The sequence below is a fragment of the Pleurodeles waltl genome, chromosome 1_1 (assembly GCF_031143425.1).
Source record: "Pleurodeles waltl isolate 20211129_DDA chromosome 1_1, aPleWal1.hap1.20221129, whole genome shotgun sequence".
NCBI lineage: Eukaryota > Metazoa > Chordata > Amphibia > Caudata > Salamandridae > Pleurodeles > Pleurodeles waltl.
Genome location: NC_090436.1, coordinates 129,705,778 through 129,729,453, shown reverse-complemented (window position 1 = coordinate 129,729,453; position 23,676 = coordinate 129,705,778). Strand labels below are relative to the sequence as shown.

The 23,676-nt window shown below is 42.5% G+C and overlaps 1 protein-coding gene across 1 annotated transcript in view; it reads left to right on the top strand.

Annotated features, from left to right (window-relative positions):
• Nucleotides 1–4,610: 4,610 nt before the first annotated feature.
• Nucleotides 4,611–23,676, top strand: part of ATP5F1A (ATP synthase F1 subunit alpha) — a 39,653-nt gene continuing 20,587 nt past the window's right edge. Inside the window, exons 1-5 of the mRNA XM_069218856.1 lie at nt 4,611–4,765; nt 6,332–6,410; nt 9,335–9,504; nt 17,108–17,281; nt 17,395–17,561. Coding sequence (XP_069074957.1) covers nt 4,706–4,765; nt 6,332–6,410; nt 9,335–9,504; nt 17,108–17,281; nt 17,395–17,561 — 650 coding nt within the window. The 5' untranslated portion in view covers nt 4,611–4,705. The remainder of the gene's footprint in view (nt 4,766–6,331; nt 6,411–9,334; nt 9,505–17,107; nt 17,282–17,394; nt 17,562–23,676) is intronic.

Genomic DNA, 23,676 nt, shown 5'->3' with positions numbered 1-23,676 from the left:
AGAACCTGCCTCGTCACTGAATCTGTCCCCTCGTCCTGGCAAGGAGCAATACTTCATCCTATTTATAAAAAGGTCCAGTCGCAAGACCTGAGAGCTACCATCTTATTGCCCTCCAGGATACTGAGGCTAAATATTTCATCTCCCTACTTCTTGAAGATTTGGATGCATGGGCAGACTCAAAAAATTGATTCCTTTCAACCAAACAGGTTTTAGATCTAAGACATGGTAGATAACCTAGTGGCTGTCCAGATGCTTGTGGCAAAGCAGATAACGAAAAAACAGCTTCTGTATTGCTGCTTTGTGGATTATAGCAAGGCCTTTGACTACGTTGATTGACATTTACTTTGGCTAAAACTCAAAGCCTGGGATATCCCCGACCCTCTGCTTAGGGGCATTCAATTACTTTATTCAGTTACTTGGGTCAGAGTAAAACTGGGGGACAACTGTACTGTTTCAATAACATAAAAATAGAACAAGGCATCCAGCAGGTTTGCGTTTTAGTTCCAGCTCTATTCAACCTGCTTATGTGTGATCTGCTACCTGCATTGGATTTGATGATCAGTGATGCACCAAAACTAGAAAACCAACCTATTGCCTCCCTTCTTTGTGCCAATGACGTTGTCCTTTCAAACCAAACTGCTGAAGAACTGCAGAGAATGGTTGATTTTTTACAGAAGCATGGGAGCATCAATTGCATGATGGTAAACTACGAAAAAACGAAAATGTTAATTTTTTGACCAAAAAAGAAAAAAAAAAACAGACACATTGCATTTAATAATCATCGCCTGATGGTAGTAACAAATTACAAATATTTAGGATGCTGGATGGATGGATGACAAGGGTGGTGACTTAACACACTTGAATTCATTAAAACCTAAAGCTACATTACTTAAATGTTGCTTTATACACCATTTTCAATCGAATAGAAGAGCCCTCCCTGAAGCCGTTGTTGAAAATTGTAAGAGCAAAACTTACTGCAACTCTAGGTTATGGCCTGGAAGCTTTCATGGGGAAATTGGGCTCCTTTCTCAACACTATCCAGAGTTCTGTCTTTAGATCACTACTCATACTTCCTCATTATACTTCTGCAGCTCAGATCAGATTGCAGTTTATGCTGTGTAATCGACTTTTAGTGCAGAAAGCCAGCCTACTCTTTTATCTGCATTCAGCACGCTTGGCAAAGGAAGGGACTCTGAAGAACTTCATATGGCTTGAAGATTCAGCAGCGAACAACTTTGATCCCAAAACCCTTGAAAGCTTGCACTTTAGAATGCTTTGAAGCTAAAAAAATGCAGCAACTTACTGTAACCAAAATCTTTCTCATTTGTGCTTTAAAGTGCACTATATCCCTTGAACAGGATCGTCGAACTTTAAAGAGCAGAAAGCATGCAATGCTTGATTAGGGAGCTATGATAAAATAGGACTACAAAAATACATCATGAAAACATTCCCTAAGTACTACAAAGTTAAGATCTACTCTATTCAAATGGACAACGATCCCAAGTTAGACTTGCTTCCTTCTTGGTCAATTCGTACTTCCAGCAATAAATGCCGTCTTTGCAGCCACCTACAAGAGTCCTAACCACATCTGTTGTGCATTTGCCCTGCATTATTTGAGGACCCCAGAAGGTTTCTCCATCATCTTTTTGTCTAACAAGGGATTCGAACAATTCAAGCAGCTGTGACCTTTCTTTTGAATGAAGCACCTCCTCAAGCAATCGTTGGAGTAATAAAATTACTGGACAATGTGCACAAAATGATATAGTCTAGATCCATCAGCGCCCAGCTCAGAAGTTCAGTGCACGGTACTATGAAATCTGGTAGAATGAAATTGACTTATGAACTTGAGTGTACAATACTTTGCTTATGGATTGTGAATGGCATTATGGGGTGGTTGCCAGGAGAGTTCAGCTAAACCGAGATTTACCTGGTTCAAATTGCATTTTTTTAAAAATAAAATATACTGTCTTTTTAACTTTAGTACAATGTTCTGTCCTAGGCTATAGCTACCAACTCTTGATCTCTAATTTCCTTTGTTTTATTTTTGGGCTAGTCATACCTGGCAATAGACTAAGACCACTTATATGTTATTACCAACAAACACCGGCCCAGGTCAGTTATACCATTTATCAATTTAAAATTGGACCCAGCTTTTAAAGCTGGTAAACAAATAGCTTTAACATTTTTTGGTACTTTGAAGTGTTTCAAATTTGTATACTTGGGCTTAGCATTTGGTATAAATGATTTAATTTCGCCCTTGCAGATTGTTTTGCTTGTATTTGTCTGCATTGGCCTGTAATTTTAAAAATGTGTTTTAATGCTTGCTGCAACAACAGCTGGGCATCTTTTACATTTGCTTGCATTTGTTTGGCTATTTCTTATTTTTAAGGTTTAAAATTATTTATGAACCGTATCATTTACTGACTTATGTCTTTACTTGTTGTATTAATTTTGATTATATTTGTATTATATGGTTAACACTTTGACAGACTTAATTGTCCAAATAAAGTATTACTATTGTAATCATGCATTCCAAGAATTGAAATCTAAACCGATTGTATTCTCACTGTGTCTATTAAGGAAAACTCCTCAAGGCAGTTAACATTTACAAAATTAAGAGGAACAAAACAGAACATTACATAATCAACTAATTTACAATACAATACAAAACAAAGATATTTAACATAGCCAAACATAGCCATTGGAACCTGTCTGTAAGATCAAAGATTTAAGTTTCCACTTTATGTACATTCCAATATTGCAGTATGAAGGCTTATGGAACACAGTGCCTACCACCAAAGACTGTGCGGCTACAAGGATGAGTCTATAGAACACATAATCTTCTGATGCCCTTTTTTTAATTGGATTCAAGGAAGAAATACTTGAGGTCTTCATTTATTGCAGCCAACAGAAGGACCATGTGAGAAGCAATGACGTACTGGTTTTCCACAAAAGACTGCCAATTCATCAGAAACCTAATGAAATTCTAAGTGCCTCACCTTCAAAACCAGGCATACTGAAATATTTCAAGATGTTGAATCTTAAACAGGAGCTATTTCTATTTAGCAATGTTTTTACTAAAATGTTATTAATTGTTTAATATAATTTATTCACCTTAAACTTATTATTATTGTAATTGATATATTTTACTGTGTCTAGAAAATAAAGTCTACTTGCATTTGGACTGTAACTAGCTAAAGGACCGTTACATTTCATGGGTCTGGTAGTTTTTTTCTGACATGGTTTAGGGCTATTGTATTGTCACTTTCATTTACTTACAGTGTTTATGTATACAGTAATGTTAGTGCTTTCCGCATGCAAATTTGGGGCCCATAAAGCTCTATCAGATTACTTGAAATCCACAACTGAAGCTGGTCATCAAATCAATACATTTAACTTGAATCACAGTAGGCTGCATAAGGAAGACAGAGAGTAGTTACCATAAAGATTTACTAAAAGGTTAAAAAGATTTAAGATCATCAAATGAATGTTGATTAATAATCAATACATGAATGCATTAGTAATTATGAAGTTCAAATCAAAGTCATATGAGTAAGAGAACAAATTAGTATAAAGTTGCCTCAAAGGAAACGGTTAATTAAATCAGTTCTCCTATAAAGATAGCACCCTCTCTGCTCCAAGAGCTGTCTTAAAAGTGCACAAAAGCAATAACTGCAAGCATTCGGACCAACTCTGCACTAACATAAATCATTCACTTGAAACATTTGCTGTACCTACACATGGTTCCCATAACCGCTATAATCAGGTTAAGGCATAAAAATACAATGTAGGGCTCATTAGTTTCTAAGAAATCTTCACAATGCAGTTTCTCTAAGCATCCTTCACACTTACAGTTATTTGCACCAAACAAGATACATTAGACTAGCCTGTACTCTTCAGGTTTACTGTAGCAACTAATTAGGACAATCTACAGTTAGCGTGTATGAGTTATTTGCATTTGCATGTTTACATGTTATTGTTAATATAATGCAAAAACTCAATATGAAAAAACAGCAATATAGCTGCTAGTGAGTAGAAGTGGAGAAGGGAAATGCGTAGTTCTCGCCTCCGTTTCCATAATAGAATTTAAATCTTTTGTATATGATTGTTATGAAATTTTCGATTACACCAATTCCAATCTTCTTTTATTGCTTTCATTATTTTTTAATAGAGGTGGTATTTATAAAACCTAACATCTTACTGAATGTTGATTCACTTTGAATCGTTATGTTTTGAGTGTTTCTTCCCAAAATATTTTTCTAAAGTATTTTTTTTATATTTGTTAACTGTATCATGACTGCTAATGATAAGCAGAGAAGACATTGCATAACTTGAAGCCTGCACTCCTGTCATAAAATAGTGGATGATCTCAATACATCCCGGTGAAAACCCATCCTTTGCAAGCATAGGAGGCGCAGGCTATGCGTCCTACTCCAAGGAAGGGGTGGGGTGGGCGAGGTTACCCACACCCACTATGGCTGCCAGCCTAGAACTCAAAATATTTTTTGCAGCTTGCAGTTTAGTGTTTGAAGAGCTCAAGGCTGCGAGTGCTTCCGTGATAGGCCCAGCCCCGTCCACCTCCTCCTCCCAATGACCTTCCCCTAGAGGAGCTCGCGCAGCGTCGGCCATTTTCTCACTCTGCCCCTGGAGTCAGCCAAAGCGGCAGCAGAAGTCGGAGCTCCCCCTCCCCACCTAGGATACAGACATGCTGTCAGTCCGTGTGGCCGCTGCGCTGGCCCGATCCCTGCCCCGGCAGGCGGGCACGGTAGGTGGCTTCCTCCCGCGCGCTGACAGAGGGTGGGAAACTGCCTTTCATTTCTCCTTCAGGTGTCAGTGAGTACAGGCATCGCCATCTTGCCCGGCATGGGCCTTAATACACCGGCAGTGGCTGGAGCAGATTCCCCCAACAGCACTGTGCAACCTTTCCCGTGCATTGTTGGTCTCATCTGCTGAGAGTCGTCTGCCCCTTGGTAGCGTATGACCTTGGTGTGTCTGAACAGAAAGGGGTCGGAGCGTGTGCAATTCGCCTGCACAGCTTGAAGCCACACAATTATGTTTTTTCCTCATTCCGAAATGATACACCGTTCGCCAGTATAATGCATTATTCGGTGTAGTTAATATTGCGTGTTCTATGTGCTATGGTTATCTGCGACAGCAGGCCGACGTTTTATAAGTAATGACCATATACAGTCAAGTTTCCAGATTCGTCCCTGTTTTGGAATGGCTTATGCAGGATTGCAGGTCTAGAATGCAAAGCTAAAATCTGGAGTCTACTAGCTACCCTCTTGCTCGTGGACCTTCTTCACCATGGAGACCTCTCCTGCAGCTGTATTATGCTTGTGCCCAGGAAGGCTTGTTCTGTAAGACTCGCTTCTTTGTTGTTGCCCTCCTTGCAGTTTCATTCCCACCTTGAGCTTCGCCCTTCATTTGTCCACTAGCTCTGCGCGTGGCATGCCAAGTGCTGCTGCATACGGGCTTGCCCGTGACATTTCTTTAAGCACTAATCTCTGCCATTTTTGCCCTCCAAAGTTGATGCTGTTAATCGGGAAGCAGTTCTTCCTTTGCATATACTTGGCAAATAAATGGATGAGTGCAACGTGTCTTGCTTCGGTGTTTGTTGCAGGTATGAATGAGACATTTTTAGGAATTCTGCAGCAAGGGGGGATTTCGTCCACGTTTGTCTTCACATTAGACCTTGACCTGAACTCTGGGCCCCCAAGAGATTGACCTTTCCACATGCTTCCATTTCAGTTTAGAATATGTACTGCACTTTTTGCGCAAGGCATTGTATAGTTTTGAGTATTTTTTTTCTCAAGAATCCGCTCAACATCTCTGTGCTCGAGTTTGTAATACTAGATTATTTCAGATGTGCGTTGTAAGAAAACATAATGTTTTTTGTGTTTCTATTAATAGAACGTGGAATTTGTTTATAATTATTACTATAGACTGTTCATAGCTGTCTTTATCCTAGTTCATCTAGAAAATTAAGTTGTCGAGTCTTATTCTTAATTTTAGAGTGCTACTGTATCTACAACACCAATCGGACAGTGTTCATGTACATTAAATAATTGAAGGACAACATTTTAAAGGTCGGCTTTGTTGCATAAGTAACTTTTTTGTTTCATGCAGTTTGATTTAACTTTTTGTTAATTTGCTAGGTTTTGTAAGCTCAGCTGTCAGTGAACTAGTGCTCTGTCAATGTCACTATTCAGTTCCCATATTAATATATTTTACACTGTTTCCCCTGTGGAGACTTCAAAAACTTGTTTTTAATACTCCTAAAGGACTTTTGTGCTGATTCCGATTTTAAAATAGATATCTATTGTGATAGGTGTCCAGAAATGCCCTTGGTGCGGCCTTTGTTGCTACAAGGAACCTCCATGCGTCCGGGACATGGCTTCAGAAGACTGGTGAGTCAAAGTCTAATTTAAAAGTGAAATGTAGCACGCAGTTATTTGCCAGTAAATGTTCGTTCTGCAACCTACAGCCACGTTATGTGCCTTGTTCTTTGCTGTACTGCTAACTTTGTGACCTTGGTGATAAAATTGACCAACTTCCGTGCAGACTGTAAAACAATAATGCGCAAGGCACCAGTTTCTCCAACCTAATAATTTTCCTTTAACACTTAATGTTAGCTTCATGTGTTTTCTTGTGTACAGGTTTTGGTTTTTATGTATGTTAAACTTGCCGAATGTCGGTAATGCACAACAGGTAAAAATAACATTGAAGGTTTGTCAAATCATTGCAAGCCTAAGGCTGCTACCCTCTCTCTAGATTTGCGCTGGGACTTGTTTTGATAACTGAGGAAGATGACTGGTGTTTCCAGAATCCTTTGTAATGTCATCTGTCTGAAATAAGTTTTCAGGCGGCTTGACCTTGGGCGTGAGAACGAGTGTTTGGCCTCTTGGCTGTATTTGGGTAGTTAAGAAAGTAACATTACAACGTTGCAAATAAATGTTAAGCTGATTGGGGATTTGTAAATTTAACATATCTGAAAGTGGCTCCGTGGCGCACACAAAGGTTGCTTGCGTGCATGCATTTTTATTTATTTATTTATTTATTTTTTATTTTATTTTTATTTGCTACAGGTCTCCGCTTTAGTTTTTACTTTCTTATAGGTTGTTGCGATGATGGGCGAGTTACCTATTTACAGGGAATAATTGTAACATTTGCATTGATCATTATAAAAATCACTACGGTGTTAGAGCCAGGGGTACATTGTACATAAAATTCTTAACGTGCTTTAGTTGAAAGGTCCATTTGGTCCCACTGTTTTTCTAGGATAATTTTGGCAGACATTCAGAGCCAACTGAACGCGGGTTGTTTGACAGAACTAGGACTGTTTTGCAGTAGAGTATTCATTGGCAGTGTTGAGTGAGTTTTGCTTCGTGCCTCGGATGACCACTATGGTGACTGGTATGATGGTTCCCAATTGACAACTCACAATTCTCCCAAGTTGTTCAATACACAACTTCAAGAGCGTGTTCTTCGCATCCCCTTTTTGCGTAAAGGTAGCAGTTTTTACCAAGTTCCAAACTGAAGAGAGAGCCTATTTTCACTGTAAGTTCCTTATTTCATGATAACCAGCTTAACTTCCAACCATACTGCGGTACCAAGACTTATAAGGAAACTGCCTCCTTGAGCATAAGCTTTTATTCTGCATACTCTGCTATTAACCTGCTTTGGTTCTCCAGTGTCTACTTTTAACTGAACCATTCTAATACTTAACACTACTCATCAGTTGCTCCAGCTTAGCTTGGTTTCGTCTTCAACTTCCATGTGTGATGTTGGAAGTAGGTCCATCTCAAGGTTTTACCTGTTGAAAATGCATGCATGCATTCATTCATTCATTCACAATGACCTTTTCTTGAAGACCCCACGGCTAAAGAAAAAAAACAAATAGCCTGGCATCAAATTACACCCGTAATAAACCACTTTACTACCCTCAAACAGAATTATTGTCCAACCCCTGGTCTTCATGTACCTGGGTGGCATCAGCATTCTGCTTGCTAGTGTCCCTTCCTGTCTGGCACTAATGAGGTATTCTGCATGCCGCTGATTTACTCTACATATAGAAACATGTAAGTAGTCTTCAAGGATCATGTTACTCATCATGAATAATGAACCTTGAGCCCTTTACTACTGTAAGAAATTGGATTATTAGTTGAAAGGGGTGTAAGCCCCAATCAAATAATAAAATCCCTGTCAGGGTGAACCACAGAAAGTCACCAAATTAACCTGTGCTTAACCCTTTGGTAGCTTGGCACAGAAGCAGTAGGCTTAACTTAAAGGCAATAGTATTTATGCAGCACACAAGCTGTAATAAAGTGGAAACATAACAAGAAAAATCGCACAACAATGTAGAAATAGAGTAAAATCTTAAAATGACACCAAAACTAAAATCCAATCAGTTATGATTTTAAAAGCTTTTAGTGAAATATAGGTCGAAAAGATCTGCGTTTGGCACTGTGATATGTTTGCACAAGACTGGGGTAAAATAAAAAGTTAAGTATGACTGCTGTGTAGAGTGGGTCCGGGTACAAGGGGTGGATTGGGCCCAGTCTCTGCTTACCTTCAGACATAGAAACATTTCTGAAGAAAAGTTTCTGAGAGGGTAGAGTTCAGCAAGGCAGCAGGCTGTGTCCAAGGGGGAGTCGTTGAATAAGGTAACCCAGTCATTGGGGGCGAGAGGCCTTACCACAGTGACAAAAAAGTATAGGAGTTTTTCACTGTCGCAACATTTAAGACTGTGTGGTGTTTGTTTATTTTTTAATTATAGCATACACCCTGCGCTCAAAGCATAAACGCCTGCCTTTGGGGTAATATATTAAAAAGGAAGATTTAGGCTTGGCAATAGGCTTATTTTGCCAGGCCGTAATGGCAGTTTAAAACTACACTACAGGCTGCAGTGGCAGGCCTGAAACATGTTTGTGTACTTTACTGGGTTTCATAATGATTGCTGCAAGCCCTCTAGTAGCATTTAATTTACAGGCCCTGGGTATATGTTGCCTAAGATGTCTGACTACATTTTGATGGTGTAAAATCTTTCGCAGAAAACCACTTGGGTTGCGTGGGCACAGACTTGGGCAGTAAGGTTAAACTGTAATTTTTATAGATACTCAACACATTGGCAAACATTCTCCAAGGTAAAATAGTGCCTATTGAAGCCAAATTGCTACAGTATTGTCAAGTTTTGGGATCCAGAAGTAGGTGACACTGCGTTACTAAGGAGCTGAAAATTCTAGAGCTCTGTACTGAATTAGCCACTGCTTTTTGAGAATGTCATAGTCAATATCTAATTCTGCTTTAAATGGTTACCATTTTTAATTTCTAGGTACAGCCGAAGTGTCCTCTATTCTGGAAGAGCGTATCCTAGGTGCTGACATATCTGCTAATCTAGAAGAAACTGGACGCGTGCTTTCCATTGGTGATGGTATTGCTCGTGTGTATGGTCTACGTAATGTGCAGGCAGAGGAGATGGTGGAGTTCTCTTCTGGGCTGAAAGTAAGTGAACCAGATTTGGTCAAACCTTATTAAGTGCATTTGTTATACCCTGGTGGACCTAGCACCCTCCCAAATTAAAATGATACAAAATTAATATGTGGGATCTTTGGCTGGTGAATTGTTGAGAAATGTCTAGATTGCTCACTGGTGCTTGTCTAGTTGCTTGATTGGGACTAGATGAAGGAATATAACTGGTATTGTGTAGAAACACTACACTTCCATTTGTGCTTTATTCCTAGGTTTTAATTTGATTGGCCTCACCCTCCTTATTTTGGTACGACCGTGCTCTGTAATTAACACTATTTTAATGCACGTTCTTTTTCTGACCTGCTGTTTGTGTTGTCTTTCCCTTCATCAGGCTGCAATTCTGTCCACTGTTTTAAAGTTCTAGCAGGCCCGGTGTGTTTTCTTGTGCACGACATCTGTGTTGGCAGTCTTCTGGGTAGCACTCTACAAAATTGTGTGGTTTTCACCTGGGGAGTTATAGACTGTTGGTGTTGTGTCTTTTTCTTACAAGAGTGACTCCATTCTACCGTTCTGGCAGCAGGGATTATATTAGTAGGTACAGGTGCATCGCATGTTTTTTGGTCCCCCCCCCCGCCCCCCCCTTTCAAACCTCCATCCTAATTGAGGATACTGCCTGCTTGCTCTTACTGGTAAACAGGCACAGTACTTTGATTTAGCCCACACATTCTCCCTTACTGTGTGTTGAGTGTGGCTGTGTAAAGTGATGTTGGGTTACCGGTGTTGAAGTCTGTCTATCCTTTGTGTATATTGCCCCTGGTATTGTGCACTATAGGATTACTGGTAGTTCGCGGTCCAAATCTCTAGTTTTCCCCTACTCACGAATAATTAAGCAACGCTTTCTAAGGCTCAGGCTGGGCGATGTCTCAACGCCAGACCTCCTGCCAAATTGGAAGAAGGGGCCACAAGCAGGCATACATGAGTGCTGCCAAAACTTGATGCATGTGGTCTGCATTTGCCCGGCACTGGCTGTAGAAAGAAAATGCTTACTGAAAAAAGAACTAAACGGCCTAGGGATTAGATCCTGTAGAAATTCACTAATTGAAGCATTCAACCCACAAAACACCATATTGAATACTAGATTGGTTCAATTTTTACAAATCTATTCCGGTAAAATAATGTCTGCTGGAACAAGCCTGTGATAGGGTGGTGCAAATAGAGACACCCACTCTGAGTAAGTACACCAAAGAAAGAAAGGTAATTTGGTAACATCGCCGCACAGCTAGACCGTGATGAAGTCCTGCACCAGAATCCGGAGTCAAGTAGGATTTTTATTTTTTTTATTATTTGTGAAATATACTTAGCTCTTCCCAGTTTTATAAATTCATGTAATTCATATGTTTCAGTGTACTAACATGGTTCTGTCAAATTTTTATGTTGAAGGATTACTTTTATGGTTTTAATTAACTAATAAAAAACATTCTCTCTCTCTAGTTTTCAAGGGACATAGGTGTCAATTACCCGACCCTATAACCACATGAATATTGCACAAACCGTTTATTTAAATGTAGCGAGCCTAGTACTGAACGAGAGCCCTTGTTCAAATGGTGTATATTTATGTTGATAGATCAAGATTAAGTGGCAGCCACAGGTTTTACGCTTGAGAAACCTAAAACAAGTTCCTTTAGAATGTGGGTATGTTTCCGAAATGGTACACGCTGAAGCTGCAGTTAGCTTTAAGTCTCATCCTATGTGGACTCTGGTGTAGAGCACTGTTTTGACAAAGGCTAGTGTTCTTGCCAAAGCTTGCTGACTCCGGCCTGCTGCAGCTCCTTCAGTTTAAATTTAATGGCTACCTTCAAACTCGCTAGGTGTTCAGCACACTGTACAATGCATAAATTGTGCTGTACCAATTAATGTATTGGTGGGAATTCTTTGTCCCTGACAGATTGTCATATCGTCTTAGTGTTTCTCCTTTTAGAACAAATGCGGTACTTGTAAATGTGTCCCTATTCCAAATAACATGCATAACTGTAATAATGGATGAAAACGCTTTAGTTTACACACTTTTGGTCACCAGCGCACCTATTTTAAGTCACTGCATCTTTCTTTATCCTTTGGTACACTAGTCTTTCTTCGTCTGCTCTAGACATCTTGAGGTAAACCTAATTCGGGGTATTGGCCACTCATTCACGACTTCCACTAACAAGCCTCCTACAATTAGCTGAGTATCACGGTAGAACTGATGTTTCATCAGTAAATAAAAATTAAAAACACGTTTTCAGGATAAGTATTATTGAAAACGTCAAATATTTTACACCACTGGCTTCTGTTTACATATATTGTGAATATTTCATGTTCTTGGAAAGTCATGTTCCTTTACCTAGCAGTTGTTTTAAAAAAAAAAAAAAAATCTAGCCCTTGTTTCTGGATGACTTCTTGGTTTGCTCACAGTATTTTCTCATTACATTAGCAATTGGATGCTATTGACTACTAATGTATGGACATGGGCCACGGCTCACAGGAGGTGAAAATTCTATCTGGATAGCTCCCAGCGCCAGGATCCATGGTCCGATCACTGCCTATCAATACTTCAGTGCACTACGTAGGGGGCTAGACCCTGGGTGTATCCCTCCGCACCTCCCAAACTGCTGCTGCACTGCCTCACACCACGGTAGTATCTTTCACCTGCACCCACTGCTGATTCTCCAGCAGCCCCACACCCCAGTGCAAATACTAACTGCGCCCTCAACAGCTCTTCCCAACACACAAGCATTAACCATGCCTACACCCCATCCTACACCACACGCCACATCAAACGCAGACACAAACACCCTCTTGCATGTATGCTTCCCAACATAATCACTCAGCAAACACACAACTGAAATATGGGATCTGCTGAGCAGCGACGCACCACACATCCATTCAGCTCCTCAGTCTTTTCAACACTGCAAGAAGCTGAAGACTTGGCTCTTTGTATAAGCGCCTTGGGGACAACACACCTCCCAATTGCCTGCATACCCTCTTGGGTGATTACTGTGCTGTACAAATTAACATAACGTCACCTATGAAGAGTGAATTCGCCCAACAACAAGATTTCTGTGACCATTTCATCTGGGAGGTGAGAAAATGAAAACTGCATAAGCATATGTGCAGAGCTTAACCTAAACAGGGAGGTTTAGTCACAACGAACCTGTAGCTTTTTTAAAGGAGCACAGATAAGATACGCAAAGTGGCTCAGGGGTGCAACAGATAAAATGTGGTGTTTCTTTGATCTAAGTGTTACGTTGTGCTCATTAGTGGAAATCCTATGGATACCAAATATATAAGGGGCCACTACCAGTCAGTTTGTCACCTTGACTACTTGGAACTAAAGGACTAGATTTACGGGCTTCACTAGACATCCCTCAATTATGACTCCTGCTGTAGGCAAAACAGAATTTTCACCCAGGCTTGATAGGCTCTGTCTATAGAGTTGGATAACAAGGGAATATTACAGACTTCATGACTTACCATAACTGCAAATCAAGGTCATAAAACTTTCTTACGGATTCCAGAAGGGGAAAATAAATGACTATATACTAGCTATCACACCCAGAAATCATCGTCCACTATCTTTGAGAAATCGCTCCTAACACGTTGCCTCGTCCTGAGCGTTTATACACTTTCTTCTGAACGAGATGCACGCAGAATTTAAATGCTTCTATCAAATTAGCTGAGAAGAACCTCTAGGTACCTACCCAGACCCGAAACGGTAGGACACCATTTTCACTTCCACCACTAATTATTGTGTTCATGCTCAATGCAGATAATTAATACAGAATGAACTTTGTGTTCCACATCTAATCCGTGGAATTGATTGTCATTGATTAGATGTCTAAATTTCGAGTTTATATGGAACATCGATCCTTATTATATAGTTTTTTTTTTTATTATTTTTATTTTTTTTAATATTGAAAGAACTCTTTATGAAATATTGACTAGAGTGCTCCTCCTTGTTTTCTTTTGTGGAGTAACATCTCAGTTTGAGGCTTTTGTTGATGCTTGGTCCCGGGACGGAGCACCTAGTTCCTAGTGGGAACCTTACAGGGTGTGGTGATAATGTACCACAACCATCACTGTAAATGCTTATGACGTGAAGGGAAAGTGGAGGGGGATGGGGTAAGGAATAAACGGTTTTTTTTTCCACTCTGCCTAAATGAGATGATTTAAACAAACTGCAGTAGAAATCTTTAAAACTAACATTGCCTCATGGCTCCTGTCAGTGGTGCCGAAACCTCCCAGTTTGCCAGTGATACAGAAACAAGTTATTGGGGAAAATGGTTGAAAGGTGTGTTGCTTGTGTTGATAACTGTAACTGGGAAATCTCATTGCATACTTGATCTAGAACCATAACTTAGATTTTAGCCCACCTCCGTGCATCAGGTAGGGTTGCCGGCTGTGAAAAGGCATTAACAACTTGAAATGCCTCTATGGTTAAAACATGAGCCATAGCTGCAGTGGCCAGGACACCAAGGTAGTAGATAATGGTAATCTCACCAATGCTTTTAAATTTTTTTTTTTTTTATGGTTTAACCCCTTCGCTGCCAGGCCTTTTTTTGCCTATTTGGGGCAGTTTGTGCTTAGGCCCTCATAACTTTTTGTCCACATTAGCTAACCAAGCCAAATTTGCGTCCTTTTTTTTTTTTTCCAACATCCTAGGGATTCTAGAGGTACCCAGTGCAATTTTCGTTTTTTTTTTTTCACAAAAATTGGAAAAAGTGGCTGCAGAAGAAGGCTTGTAGTTTTTCCCCTGAAAATGGCATCAACAAAGGGTTTGCGGTGCTAAACTCACCAGCTTTCAGGAACAGGCAGACTTGAATCAGAAAACCCAATTTTTCAACACAAATTTGGCATTTTACTGGGACATACCCCATTTAAAAAAAAAAATTGTGCTTTCAGCCTCCTTCCAGTCAGTGACCGAAATGGGCATGAAACCAATGCTGGATCCCAGAAACCTAAACATTTCTGAAAAGTAGACACAATTCTGAATTCAGCAAAGGGTCATTTGTGTAGATCCTACAAGGGTTTCCTACAGAAAATAACTGAAAAAGAAAAATATTGAAATTGAGGTGAAAAAACATCAATTTTTCTCTACGTTTTACTCTGTAACTTTTTCCTGCAATGTCAGATTATCGAAAGCAATATACTGTTACGTCTGCTGGACTCCTCTGGTTGCGGGGATATATAGGGCTTGTAGGTTCATCAAGAACCCTAGGTACCCAGAGCCAATAAATGAGCTGCACCCTGCAGTGAGTTTTCATTCTATACCGGGTATACAGCAATTCATTTGCTGAAATATAAAGAGTAAAAAACAGCTATCAAGAAAACCTTTGTATTTCCAGAAAGGGCACAAGATAAGGTGTTGAGGAGCAGTGGTTATTTGCACATCTCTGAATTCCGGGGTGATCATACTAGCATGTGCATTACAGGGCATTTCTCAAATAGATGTCTTTTTTACACACTCTCCTATATTTGGAAGGAAAAAATGTAGAGAAAGACAAGGGGCAATAACACTTGTTTTGCTAATCTAGCTAATCTTTGCTTTTCCCCCAAGTCTCCCGATAAAAATTATACCTCACTTGTGTGGGTAGTCCTAGCGCCCGCGACAGGAAATGCCCCAAAACGCAACATGGACACATCCCATTTTTTGAAAGAAAACAGAGCTGTTTTTTGCAAAGTGCCTACCTGTAGATTTTGGCCTCTAGCTCAGCCGGCACCTAGGGGAAACCTACCAAACCTGTGCATTTTTGAAAACTAGAGATCTAGGGGAATCCAAGATGGGGTGACTTGTGGGGCTCTGACCAGGTTCTGTTACCCAGAATCCTTTGCAAACCTCAATTTGGCTAAAAAAACACATGTTCCTCACATTTCTGTGGCAGAAAGTTCTGGAATCTGAGAGGAGCCACAAATTTCCTTCCACCCAGCGTTCCCCCAAGTCTCCCAATAAAAATGATACCTCACTTGTGTGGGTAGGCCTAGAAATGCCCTAAAATAAATTTGACCCCTCCCCGGGAGCGACACTTGCCTACGGGGTCGCTCCCACTGCGTGACATTGGCGCCAAAAAACAAATCCCCGGTGCCTAGTGGTTCCCCCCGCCCCTAAGGGGGGCAGAAAGGTCTAAATACAATTTGCCCCCCAGGGCAGCAACCCTTGCCTGATGGGTCACTACCCATCTCTATAAAAAAAAATTTAAAAAAAATTTGCCCTGGCGCCTAGAGGTTTCTGACCCCCCTGGGGGCAGATCAGCCTAATATCGGCAAGCAATCCAGCTTTTGAAACCCTGGGAGAGACTTCAAAGGGAAGGAAATACATTTCCTTCCATTTGAAGCCCCTCCGGGCCTCCCCCACGTGATTGAAAGAGAAATGCTAAGCATTTCTCGATGGGGGAGGCCCCTGTGACAAATCAGCGCGCGCTGACATCATCGGGGGGGGCCCGTGGGGGTGGAAGGGGAAGGTCTTCCCCCTTCCATCCCCGCCTGGGGGGGGGGGGGAGGGGGTTGTACAGGGGGGGCGCGCTAGCGCTCCCCCAAGTTCCTGTGCTTTGGACGAGGTGACCTTGTCCAATTCACACGGAACTGTAGCCTTGGACGAGGTCACCTCATCCAAGGCACAGAAGGGGTATATCAGCTTTAAGTATAATTTGGAAATCCAACTATTTTTCCAAGCATCCGCTTATAAGTTTCTGCAAATTCACATTTTCATCTGATGAGGTTTTCAATTCTAGAATACATATATTAATTCAACCAAGCAAAAATTTAGTAGGCAGGGCTGCACACAGAAGAGCTACTTATAGGTAGCTAGAGAGCTACATTTTGGAGATGCCTGCTATAAGCTAAAGCTACATGAATCTTGTGAGCTGTGAAGCTACTATGTGCAGGTTTCTATTTTTGTTGTCATTGGTGTCTTAAAGGAGAGATCTGATATTCTTTGCAAATTTGACTTGCACAGCCATGCTCATCCCTTAGACAGTCTTTAATGATCATTACAGGCCCTTAGCAGGAGCTCTTGGCTCCTTTATTTTGAGGGTCCTTAGTAATGGTTAGGGGGTGGTGACGAGTTGGCACATTCATGTTCAGACATTGTCCTTGGACCCAGTCAGCTCTGGTTACTGATGGTCTTTCTCCTTCTGCATGCTCCTCAGGCTCTGGAGTCTGGTAAATGTTACGTACCTAGCATTGGCTGCAATCCTAAACTTCACGTGAAATATTTTAGCAAGCACGAACGCAAACTGTAACTGGGTATAGGTAATTTTATTGTGTATCATTAATGTTGTCTTTCATTGAACAAGGGATGCACACATTGTAGTGGCTAAATGGTAAGACCTGTTTAGGGTACTTCCTCTTTTTAATGGGTCCAGATAAAAGCGAACGGTGCACAGTCTGAGCAAGGTGGGGCGAGGGAGGGCCCGAGAAGTGGGGAAAGCCTGGTTTCATAATGAACGCGAACATGGCATAATTCTGTTATACGTTTGCTCAGTATGCTTTATTTCTTTGGGTAAGAATCTGGAAATTATTTCTGTCTTGTTGTTTAATTATTTGTAGTCCTGTTAAGTGCGTCTTAGAAAATGGATCTTTTGTTCCCTTTGCTTTTATGTAGGGTATGTCCCTGAACTTGGAACCTGACAACGTAGGTGTGGTCGTGTTTGGTAATGATAAACTGATCAAAGAAGGTGACATTGTGAAGAGAACTGGAGCCATCGTTGATGTTCCTGTTGGTCTTGAACTTCTTGGCCGTGTTGTAGACGCTCTGGGCAATGTCATTGATGGAAAGGTGAGTTTAGGGTTGCCTCGCAATGTGTAGAGAACTCCATCAATGGATTTATTATTAATTTTGTAGTGTTTGTGTTTTTTATTTTTATTTTAATTAATATTATTCTCTTTTAGGGGCCACTAACCAACAAGACCCGCAGGAGAGTTGGTCTGAAGGCACCTGGAATCATTCCCAGAATCTCTGTCCGAGAGCCAATGCAGACTGGCATTAAAGCTGTGGACAGTTTGGTACCCATTGGCCGTGGTCAGCGTGAGTTGATCATTGGCGACAGGCAAACTGGGTAAAAGTCTAATTTTGATGGCTTTATTGAACTATGCCTCTTCTATGGCTTTCTTTTATCTTTGCATTCAAGTATGCAGAACTAGTACAACTTCAAATTGGTCTTTCATTCAGTTGTATTTATAGTGGGATATTGTTTATTTTGAATTGCATTAATTTTTTATAGGGTTGAGTGAAATTTCTGGAATGAGGTAATGAGTTTCACTCTATTTTTTATTTTAACTGGATTTTCAAAACAAACAGATGTGTGCCTTGTATACATTTTCTTAATTGATGTGATCTACTATGTTGGTGATACTAGAGTGTGAGGCAGAGTGGTGTGTTAAGGATAGTTTACGATTAGATAACTAGACTGCCAGGTTTTAGAAGTATGATTGAGGAGCATTTCTTTGCAACTAGTAATGTTGTATAGCTTCAGTGAAGCTTGTGGTGTGCTTCATGAAGATCCTTCCCAGGGGTTAACTTGAGACACTGTCTGAGCTTTTATGTTGGGGCAGTCAATTAAAAGAAAATTGTGTTTTTAAATTGTGAAGTAGAGTTGTGTTGAAATGGCTGGATATTTGACTTGAGACAGTCTGGTCACTTAAGCACCCTCAATTTAAATCCCTAAGACCTCAACTGCACCAGATTCCTCTGTTTTGTACATGTGACTTTTAGAAGTGACCTCCAGAGATGGTAAAGTGCACAACTTTTCCAGAATGTGCAACTGCCTACAAATGATGATGTGTTAAAGAATTTCAAGCCTCGGGTGGGTTTGAAAGAGACTGACTGCTGGCTAATGAGCTAAAGCTATTGATTGATTCTGTGCTGGCAAATGAGGGTCTTCTGGGAAAATGTAAGCCTTTTAGCTGCACAGCTATCCTTTCCAGACTAATTTGCTTTTGGTCCCTGTGTGCTGTATACAGGGATTTTTTTTTTTAATTATATTTCCCAAAAGCTGAAACTATCTCAATCCATGAATATGAGAAGCATTCCAAACCAACCTAAGTACCTAGATTACTAGGGGTGTGGCCAGGCAGGATAGCGGATGTGCTATAGTGGAGCTCTGTCGAGCCCAGCAATAATCAACTGAAATCTGGCTGCCCCGCAAATACATTGCACAGGTCATGCTTAGACCCCTGTTCTCGGGGTACGGCAGTGGCCGCTGGGTGGTGTGGATGAGCTGTGGCGTGGAAGTCTCACAGTGGCCTGCAGCATGATCTAGAATGAACTGCTGTAGAGTAGCAGTGCGATCTGACCTTGTGGTACCGGTCCTCCAGCTAATGTTCTAGAGCAATGCTACATGTGGTGGCTGCGGCAATACGAATGCCCTGCTGCCAGGGCCTGACTGCCAGCGTGGGGAGCCAGCCTCCAGGAGACCCTGAGAATTTGCAGAAATTGTTGGCAGGCCCTGGAGTTGTTCGGCTGAACTGACTAGCCTATGAGAGGGCCTAGGAACATTGTGGCCCCCTGCTGGCTTGGGGTGGAGGCCCGGGTCTGGCCCATGATAGGTTCCGGCGGCTGCCGGGACAAAATAAGTTTACTAAAACCACTTTGCTGACTTGTGATCCTGGGCAATCCTCTTCTGCGTACATATTGCAAGCTGTAAAACTAGGAGAGCACTGGATATGCAGATTGGCTGTGTGGGAGCTTAGGTTTTACTCCTACTCCTCTGGGAAGTAGCAGATAGTCACAGACGTGGCTCACCACTGCAAAAGACCAGAAAGGCCCTAATATGGAAACATGAGTGGAGACTGATGAGCCAGGTGGGACAAAGGACTGAGGATGCAGAAGGATGATCACGGAGAAACAGCCTCCACTTTGTTGGGTTTCCTGAAGGGGTAGAGGAATCATGCCTCAATCGTTCCTGGCCACGTGGCTGTAGTCCTGGTTCTCAGCGGACAAACTCTGCATCCCTTTTGTAATTGAAAGGGTGTAACGGGTGCCTGCTCTGCAGCCGCATCCAATGTGGGACCACCTTGTTTTTTTAGTTTTTTTTTAGCTATGTAGACAGATGCCATCCTTCGCTGTTCTCGATCAGGACCTTTGATTAAAGAGGGCCTACATCAGTATCTACCCAGCTTACACAGAGCATTTACAGCAGTTGCAGCATACTCCTTTTTCATGCCAAATTGAAAGTCCTACACTATGACAAATTGCATTTCTTGGAAACACCCCCAGGAAGTTTGGCACGGGCTGGGTTTCTTTCACCCAGGCAATGGAAATGGAAACTGCTTTTTTCCTAGACTCCCATAGAACATCGAAGTGATCGCTGTGCCACCCCACAGGGTAGACGTCTAGTCTCCTGGGGACTTGGGGATGTGGACACCTGGAATGGAAAGTCCTGACTCGAACGGCTGTCCCTGCCAAAACACAGTAGATTATGAAGAAGGGAGAAACAATTCATTGAGGTCACAGTCAAGGTCAACTCAAACCCATCTGAACCTCCCTGTTCCATAAAGACTTCAAACTTGCTCCCCTTTCTCATTGACCTTAAAGCTCTGGTGAGGGAGGACTGCAGGGACGATTGGCCAGTATTATATACTCTCTTAGATGAAGGAGACTCTGCTGCACACCAGCTCAACAAAACAAGCGTCTGCATTTATTATCGTCATTATTGAGGCTGGTGCCTATGTGGCACCACTTCCTCCGGTAACTTGGTTTATATTGGGAAGGGGTTATAGATGCTTAATTTACTGAAGTGTTGGAGGTGGGTGGGGGAGAGTTGGGGAAATTGTTTTATCTCAGTTCTTACTTACCAATAGCTTGCTAATACAACTCTACTTGGGCATACACCATGACCACCTCTGCTACTTTTAACCTCCTGTCCTGAAATAATAACGACCTAAATAATAAAGTGTAAATGAGTGCAGTCTTTCAATATATCAAAGTTCACATCATGGGTGTGGTTCTGCAGGAAACTCACTTGTTCAGCACCAGATGCCCTCTCCTAGTTTGTGGTCCATACACAGTGGCCTTTCATTATGGCTACACCACAAGCCTCTGAGGCACAGCAGTGCTCCTACACGAGTAATTTCCAAAGCAGGTCTCTAGTGTCGCTTGCGATTACCTAGGAAGATAACCAATAGTAGAAGGCATGGATGGAGACGCTAGGTGGACACTGACATCTGTATGTGCACCACGCACATATCGCACTCTCCAAGAAGTGTCCTAGTTTGCCGGGGGTGATTTTGATTGTCTTGTATACTGACTAAGATGTAGGTGAATGGTCAAAAGCCCATAGATCCCAATACTTCCAACGGTCAAGCTCCTTACCTCTGTAGGGCAGTGGCTCATGACTCACCCGACACCTACTCCATTCACACACTATTCATATGTGCACACATCTCATAGACTAGATTAAACCTTTATGCCCTCGACTGATATGGTGTGCCTAGTGAATGCTTGGGTATTCCCTCGTGCCCTAACAGATCACACCCCCATGCTGATCAAACAGGCTTCAAGGGACCCAGAGGGCGGAAACCTGGAGACTAAGCGCAAGGTGGTTCTAAGATGGAGACTTTTTGATGACATCAGAGACCACATTACAAAATACTTTACACTCCGCGCAGATACGGTTGCATCCTCCCTCACACTGTGGGGGATGTTCAAGACGGCACCTAGACACCCTTGGATATTAAAGTGCTTTATAATTTGTAACTTCATGTTCGATGGCATATGTTGCTGCAGATACACATGTTTGGCACAGTCCGCTGCCTGGTGTTGGGCTCGGAGTATTACAAGTTGTTTTTCTTCGAAGAAGTCTTTTTTGGTCACGGGACCGAAGGACTCCTCCCTCTTCGGCTCCATTGCGCATGGGCGTCGACTCCATCTTAGATTGTTTTTTTCTGCTGTCGGGTTCGGACGTATTCCTTTTCGCTCCGTGTTTCGGTTCGGAAAGTTAGTCAGAATCTCGGAAGAAAGCGTCGGTATTGTTCCGTTCGGTATCGGGATAGTTAGGTACATCGACACCGATCATCGGAAGACTTTGGGGTAGCTTCGATTTCCCCCATCGGGGCCTGGTCGGCCCGACCGCGTGCGACATCGAAGCCGATGGAACGGACCCCGTTCCGTTTCTGCCCAAAATGTCACAGTAAGTATCCTTATACAGATCAGCACTTGGTCTGTAACTTGTGCTTGTCCCCCGAGCACAAGGAGGATACCTGTGAGGCCTGTCGAGCCTTCCGGTCCAGAAAAACACTCCGGGACCGAAGAGCCAGGCGTCTACAAATGGCGTCCACGCCGACAAAACAACGTTTCGACGACTAAGAGGAAACGTTCTCGGTTCCGGACTCAGAATCCGGAGACTCCGACGTCGAACAACAGCAACAAACTGTGAGTAAGACGTCAAAGTAAAACCATCGACAAAACGAAAGCCCAGGGGACGCCACTGCCAACAGGCCATGGCTCGACCCATAAAACAGGCGACCCGTCGAAGGCGCCGAAAAAGGGCACGCCCATAGCGAAGACACCCGACTCCGGTCGAGGGACCGCCATGGAGCAACCTCGGAGCCGAGAAAGCGGCTCCGAGAGACAAAAACAAGATACCGGCACCGAAAAACATCGGCACCGAGAATCCATGCCGAAAGGAACAAAAATTCTGTCGGTGCCGAAACCGAAAAAAGATTCTCTCTCGGCGCCGAAAAAAAACACACCTTCATCCTACTCAGAGGAACAAGGAATAAGTGGCCAGATGCACAGATTTGGACAAGAGCTCCAAAGTGTAGAATCAGACTACACACAAAAGAGACTGTACATCCAGCAAGACACAGGGAAGATATCCACCCTTCCCCCAATAATGAGGAAAAGAAGGATCAGTCTCCTCAAGGATGACGCACAACCACAAGCCAAAGTGGTTAAAAAAGTCACGCCTCCGCCCTCTCCACTACAACAGGCATCGCCGGCACAAACACCGCCACAAATGCACTCACCAGCGCAAACTACCATAAGTCAAGATAATCAGGATCAAGACGCTTGGGACCTATACGACACCCCAGTGCCGGACAATGATCCAGATTCATACCCCACAAAGCCGTCACCGCCAGAGGACAGTACCTCATACTCACAACTGGTGGCTAGGGAGGGCTGCAGAATTCCACAATGTCCAACTGCATTCCGATCCTATAGAGGATGATTTTTTATTTAACACCCTCTCGGCTACACATAGCCAATATCAATGTCTCCCAATGCTACCGGGGATGTACGGCACGCAAAACAAATTTTTGAAGAGCCCGTAAAATCAAGAGCCATCACCCCAAGGGTGGATAAAAAATACAAACCACCACCCACAGATCCAGTGTTTATTACTTCGCAGTTACCACCTGACTCCGTAGTAGTAGGGGCAGCTCGCAAAAGAGCAAATTCCCATACATCTGGCGACGCCCCACCTCCGGACAAAGAAAGCAGAAAATTTGATGCGGCAGGAAAAAGAGTAGCATCACAGGCAGCCAACCAGTGGCGCATCGCAAATTCTCAAGCGCTGCTGGCCAGATATGACCGCGCTCACTGGGATGAGATGCAACTTCTCGTAGACCATCTTCCCCAAGAATACCAAAAAAGGGCGCAGCAAATAGTTGAAGAGGGACAAACGATCTCAAACAATCAAATCCGCTCTTCACTGGACGCAGCCGATACTGCAGCAAGAACAGTCAACACTGCTGTCACCATAAGGAGACACGCTTGGCTCCGCACTTCAGGCTTCAAACCTGAAATCCAGCAGGCTGTCCTTAATATGCCCTTCAACAAAAAACAACTTTTTGGCCCTGAAGTGGACACAGCCATTGAAAAACTTAAAAAGGACACCGACACGGCCAAGGCCATGGGCGCACTCTACTCCCCGCAGAGCAGAGGCTCTTTTAGAAAAACTCCATTTAGAGGGGGGTTTCGTGGCCAACCCACAGACACCACCAGCCAACAAACAAGAACCACACCATATCAGGGTTCCTTCCAAAGGGGAGGTTTCAGGGGATATAGAGGGGGTCAATTCCCAAGGAGTAGGGGAAGATTCCAGACTCCAAAAACACCTCCCCCTAAACAGTGACTCAAGTCACGCAACCCCTTCACTCAACACCAGTGGGGGGAAGACTAAGCCAATTCTACCAATCTTGGCAACAGATTACAACAGACAATTGGGTATT